Source organism: Cyphomyrmex costatus, unplaced genomic scaffold, assembly GCF_001594065.2.
Source record: "Cyphomyrmex costatus isolate MS0001 unplaced genomic scaffold, Ccosl1.0 scaffold67, whole genome shotgun sequence".
NCBI lineage: Eukaryota > Metazoa > Arthropoda > Insecta > Hymenoptera > Formicidae > Cyphomyrmex > Cyphomyrmex costatus.
In genome coordinates this window covers 381,724-387,909 of record NW_017280233.1, presented here as the reverse complement: position 1 = coordinate 387,909, position 6,186 = coordinate 381,724, and the positions used below count along the sequence as shown (strand labels likewise).

At 38.7% G+C, this 6,186-nt stretch overlaps 3 protein-coding genes across 3 annotated transcripts; all 3 read left to right on the top strand.

The window, feature by feature from the left end:
• Positions 1–1,413, top strand: LOC108780082 (uncharacterized). Its single transcript, XM_018547670.1, has one exon. It carries the CDS (start codon positions 1–3, stop codon positions 1,411–1,413), a length of 1,413 nt encoding a protein of 470 aa, XP_018403172.1.
• A 95-nt stretch (positions 1,414–1,508) lies between these two features.
• Positions 1,509–3,035, top strand: LOC108780081 (uncharacterized). Its single transcript, XM_018547669.1, has one exon. It carries the CDS (start codon positions 1,509–1,511, stop codon positions 3,033–3,035), a length of 1,527 nt encoding a protein of 508 aa, XP_018403171.1.
• Positions 3,036–4,130: 1,095 nt separating this feature from the next.
• Positions 4,131–5,294, top strand: LOC108780080 (uncharacterized). Its single transcript, XM_018547668.1, has one exon. The coding sequence runs from the start codon at positions 4,131–4,133 to the stop codon at positions 5,292–5,294; it is 1,164 nt and encodes a 387-aa protein (XP_018403170.1).
• The last annotated feature ends 892 nt before the right edge of the window (positions 5,295–6,186 follow it).

Sequence of the window (6,186 nt, the reverse complement as noted above, 5' to 3'; positions counted from 1 at the left end):
ATGGAAAAGCTGAAATCGGCACAGAAGGTTTTACGCAGCTCGTTTACAAAGGCGTATAACGCTTTTCAAATTGAGACAAAGAAGTCGTCACCGGACTTAACCAAGTTACAGACACAGTTTGCATTAATACGAGATAAAGCAAGCGAACTCGGTGAATTGAGTCACAAGATACAAGATGCGATGCTTGACGCTGATGAAGAAGAAGAAATTCTTATTAAAGAAGTAGAGAACGCTGACGAATATACGGCCAAATATCATCAGACAAAGATCGAGCTGAGTGACCTTGTGGAAGCAGGGCCGTCGCAGATGCCAGTTCCCCAGCCAATAATAATAACTTCTCAGGAAAGTATTCGTGTGCTAAAGCTTCCTAAGATCGAATTGAGGAAATTCGGGGGCGAAATTAAAGACTGGCTCTCATTTTGGAGCACATTTCGAAAGATTCACGAAGACGCGACGTTATCAAGGGAAGACAAATTTCACTATCTTTTACAATCTACAGTTAAAGATTCGCGCGCGTTCGAGGTAGTCAATAGTTTCCCCCCTACCGCGGATAACTATGAGAAGGCCGTCAAGAGTCTTAAATCTCGTTTCGGTAAAAAAGACTTGCTTATAGAATTTTATGTACGAGAGCTTTTAAAATTAGTTTTGAACAAGAGCAAGAACATCTCGCTGATTTCAATCTATGATAAATTAGAGACACATTTGCGAGCGCTCGAGTCACTAGGCGTAACTACAGACATGTGTGCTGCGATGTTATTCCCATTGGTTGAATCCTCGCTGCCAGAAGAAATTCTGCGAACCTGGCAGCGGGCAATGGCTACAATGAATGTTTCGATTACGAATGTTACTGCCAAAGATCGTCTCATGCATTTGATGGCATTTTTAGGTAAAGAGGTGGAGAGCGAAGAACACATCCATATGGCCAAGACGTGTTTTGAGACAAATGACGATTCGACGAAGAGCAAGGATAAAAAGAAATTAAAAGGCGATCGAAATCAAGATATCGTTACGGCAGCCGGACTGTTAACGGTGAAAGAAACAAGTACGCTGAAATGTTTGTTCTGCGAAGAGCCTCATGATAGTCTACATTGCGGAAAGGCCAGGAGCATGTCTGTGGAACAGCGAATCACTTTAATTAAGAATAAGCATGGTTGTTTTAAATGTCTGCGGACAGGACACAGTTATATAAAATGTCGTAGCAAAGGAAAATGCGCATGGTGTGGAAAAGGACACTGTTTGCTGTTGTGTAAGAATATTATCACTAGCGACAAAAAAGCGGATAAAGGCACTGAGAAAGAACAAAGTGAGTCAGTCTTTAACGAAGTAAGTAGTGGACTTGCCAATATTTCTTTAGACGCTAAAGTATTTTTACCGATGTTAAAAGTTAAATTGCGAGTTCTAAAGGTACAGTAAATGCACGAGCTGTTATTGATACTGGTTCTCACAAGTCTTATATTTTGAATCGAGCAGCAGAAGAATTAGGTTACAAGACCGTGGGAGAACAAACCATGGTACACTTATTATTCGGAGGAGCCAAACCACAGAATCACAAAGCATGTCGGATTTATTTGGAGCACCTCGATGGTTCGTACAAGTGCGATTTCATCGTTTTTCAACAAGAAGTTATTTGTCACAGCACTCCCAAATCAAACAATAAGCCGTGGAAGGAGGCGCTTAGACAGAATAAGGTACAATTATCTGATGATGGAGAAGGTGACGAACCTATCACAGTATTAATAGGAGTAGATATTGCCGGAAGGTTGTTCACCGGGAAGTTACTTCAGTTAGATAACAATATAACGGCTATTGAGACGAAACTTGGTTGGACATTAATGGGTAGAAATTTAATCGACAAAAACAAAGAAGATACAACTTTGATGATTGTGTCTATGATGACAGAAAATGCCAGTGTATCGGACCTATGGAAACTGGATGCTCTAGGAATTACAGATCCTATAGAAAGTAAAACTAAGGAAGCACGTCAAGCGGAAGTGAAAACTTTGTTTCGAGATACAACTAAGATTGACGATGAAGGACGTTATAGAGTTTTATTGCCTTGGAAAATGAATCATCCAATATTGCAAGACAACAGAGAAGTAGCTGAAAAGAGACTACGATCAATTACGAAGAAACTGCGTCAGGAGAACTTACACGAAGATTACGAAACAGTCTTCAATGACTGGCTTTCTGAAGGCATTATTGAAAAGATACCAGAAAGTAAAATTGAAAAGAAAAGTTATTATCTTCCACATAGGCATGTTGTTAAAGAAGGAAATACGACCAGAATTAGACCCGTTTTCGATGCTTCAGCGAAAACGAAAGACTCCCCATCGTTGAATCAATGTTTAGAAACGGGTCTTAACCTACTTGAGCTTATTCCGGCCATGTTGCATCGTTTCCGAGAGAGAAAGATAGGAGTATCAGCAGACATCGCAAAAGCCTTTCTTCAGATAAGTATCACTCAGTCTGATACAGATGTACTAAGGTTTCTATGGTGGGATACTCAAGGAAACATTATAACATATAGACATCGTAGAGTTGTCTTTGGCGTATCAAGTAGCCCTTTTTTATTAGCAGCAACTATTGAGCTACATATTGAGCGAAGTTCCAATGCTACCAGTTCTACATCTAGAGAAGTTATCTGTAAAAAACTAGAAAAGTCATTTTATGTGGATGATTGTGTCACAAGCGTTGATTCAGAAACTGATTTGCAAACTTTTCAAAAGGAAGCTGTTTCTCTAATGAGTGAAGCGAAATTCGATTTGAGAAAATGGACGTACTCTGGTATGAAGAGCCAATATAGACAGACTACAGTACTCGGCCTTCTATGGGACACTGAAAAAGATACTTTGGCATTGTCAGGATTCCCACTGAACACAATACCAGAGAAAATTACGAAAAGGATTGTACTTTCATCGACGTGTAAAGTGTTTGACCCCTTAGGAATTATGTCCTGTGATACTCAAACCGAAATTAATGTTACGACGTTTATGGGATCAACACTTAGACTGGGACACAAAAATAGATCAAGATAACGAGAAAGAATTTCTTGAATGGATGCAGCAGTTAAATCTTCTTCAAATCTTAAGGATACCTCGTTGGATTTTTGGTACACAACGAGATAAAGATTCTATAACATTCCATGTTTTTGTGGACGCAAGTCAGGAAGCCTACGCTGCAGCTCTATTTATACAAGTAGAGTCAGATCTAGAAGTTAAAGTGCATCTAGTAGAAGCTAAATCGAGAGTAGCGCCACGAGAGAAGAAAACAATACCGCGTCTTGAATTACTCGCCGCTACCATTGGAGCAAGATTAATGCATTCTTTCGACCAGACAACAAATTATAAACATATTAAAAGATACTTTTGGAGCGATTCCACTACCGTTTTGTCCTGGATACGTCGAGAGAAACAATGGACGGTTTTCGTATGGAACCGAGTACAAGAAATAAGAAAGCTCACTGATCCAAATTCTTGGAGATACGTACCGGGAAAGTTGAATCCGGCAGACTTGCCTTCTCGAGGCTGTGACGCACAAAAATTTCTCGAAATTAAATGGTGGGAAGGCCCATCCTGGTTGAGATTACCCCCTGAAAAATGGCCAAAAGAAGATGAAGAAGTCAACGAAACATCGGTCAATGAAGAACTTCGGAAAACGCCTATGCGACCACAGAAGGCACTTTTCAAAGAAAATGGAAATGTAATCTTGAGTAACTTAATTGAGAATTCTAGAGAAGAAAATATTCCGTGGTATTTACAAAGGTACTCATCGTTTGTTAAAACTTTACGTTTAATTGCTTGGATATCAAGATTCGTCAACAACAGTAGGAAGATTCAAGTAATCAACAATGAGGAAATAACTGCCAAAGAGATCATCGCAGCTGAGTTGCTTCTGTGTAGACTAGCTCAGAAAGAATCATTCAAAGGAGCAAAAGATCCACGGTTACAAAAATTAAACGTATTCGAAGATAAAGGACTTCTGCGTACGAAAACGATAGATAATCGTTCTCTAATCGACAAGATAATTTCGATTTTAAATATCCAATAATTCTCGACACTAAACATTTGTTGACGGAGAGGATCATTCACTATACACATGTGAAGCTGAATCATGCGGGTATCAACATCAGAATGAATAATCTGCGTGAAAAGTTCTGGATTATTCAAACTCGCAAAGCGGTACGTTCCGTTATCCACAAATGTAAGATATGCCGCAGACACTCTGCAAAAACAATGGAAGCCCCTCCTGCAGTTTTACCAGAAGATAGAGTAAGAGATGCCAATACATTTGAAAAAACAGGCATCGATTTTGCAGGGCCGCTTTTCTTATCTGACGGACATAAGGCATACATTTGTCTTTTCACATGTGCTGTTTATCGAGCAATACATATAGAGCTCGTTACCACATTATCAATGGAAGGTTTTTTCGAAGCCCTCAGGCGATTTATAGCACGCAGAGGAAGACCATCTATTATCTATAGTGATAATGGAAGAAACTTCGTGGGAGCATCGAATCTCTTAAAAAGAATTAACTGGAAGAAGATAGCTAGGCACGGAGCTATTAACGAAATAGAATGGTATTTTAACCCACCTTCAGCTGCTTGGTGGGGAGGATGGTGGGAGCGCTTAATACGCATTTTAAAGGACCTATTGAAAAGGACATTGGGAAGAACCTCACTCAATTATGAGGAGATGTTCACAGTTTTATGTGATTGTGAGGCAGTGATAAATTCGAGGTCACTCACGTATATGACAGAAGAAGCTGCGGAAGCAGTTGCAATCACACCTGCAATGTTTCTTCAAGATATTCAAGAAGAGGGAATACCAGACTTAGATCAAATTGGTAGAACCCAGTTGGCGAAAAATTTACGTTATCGTCAGAGATTAAAAGAAGAGTTAAGGAAACGATTTCGCATCCAGTACCTGGGACAATTGTCTCGATGGAGCAAACGCAAATATAATACAATCTCGGTCTTAGTAGGCGATATCATACTTGTGGTCAATGATTTGCAAAAACGTATTAATTGGCCTATGGCAAGAATTAAAGAACTTTTCCCAGGAAAAGATGGCATAGTACGTGTTGTGAAGCTACAGACATCCGATGGAGAATTGATTCGTCCGATACAAAAATTAATTCCCTTAGAAATGAAGCTCTGTGACGAGAACTTTAAACGATACGCAGATTTGGTCACGCCGGCCATTGAGGTTCAAGACTATCCTGAATCTACTCCTGAACTAACAACAAGGACAAGAAGCGGACGAATCATAAAGAAGCCAGAGCGACTGGAATTTTAATTTTTTTTGCTATGTTTTAATTACTATCTTTATTATTTTTTCCTTCTCTAACAGATTAAATTGACCCAAGAAAACACGCAATTTAAGGTGGGAGGATGTTTGAAAAGCGATTAAGTCTCTTTCTACTAAGCAGACGACGAGGCACTGGAAGGAATCTGTTTTACCGACCCGTTCAAGACGGAAACGCGTATGCGCTGCGCTGTTAGAGGAAGCATTCGGGATTATTCTGTTATACGCACACGAGTCGAAATTTTATATTCTAATAGTATATCTGTAAAGAATTAAACGTTCTTTACCACTTTCATTTTTAAAAAATTAAGTTATTTAAAACAGATGTTTTAATAAAACTGATAATTTTTATTTTAAATAAGTTTTCAAAGCTTATTTTATGTTTCTTATACCAGTCAACAGTCGGGAGTACTTAAAATAATTTTATTATTTAAAATATATATTTTAAATATGTATACATGTATTTAATATGAAGTGAAGGGTACAGCGGAAAGCGGCGGCGATTCGAAAATCGGCCAAAAGTTACGTACACTTTACGTATGTTCACTTTGTACTGGCAACTTTAATTAATAATCAGTTACTTTTCGTGGTAATATATTATTACAATTTAACTCGTGATAGTACTGCGATAGTTTTAAAGGTAAATGTGTCGATGAGGGGACTCCCCTCCAATGACTTTGCCCTTGACATATGTTGTCAAGGTCATGACTCTGAGTAACCTCCAACAGGTTTTAGCCGTCGCTCGTCTTTTGTTAAAAAGTTATTAACAATCATACTTTTAAAATAAACGTATTATTTCTGCTATGCATGTATGATATGAAGTACTAATCTACACCTTTTCCTGTTCAGAAACGTTGAACTTTCCACGCGAAGTAACTTTCAC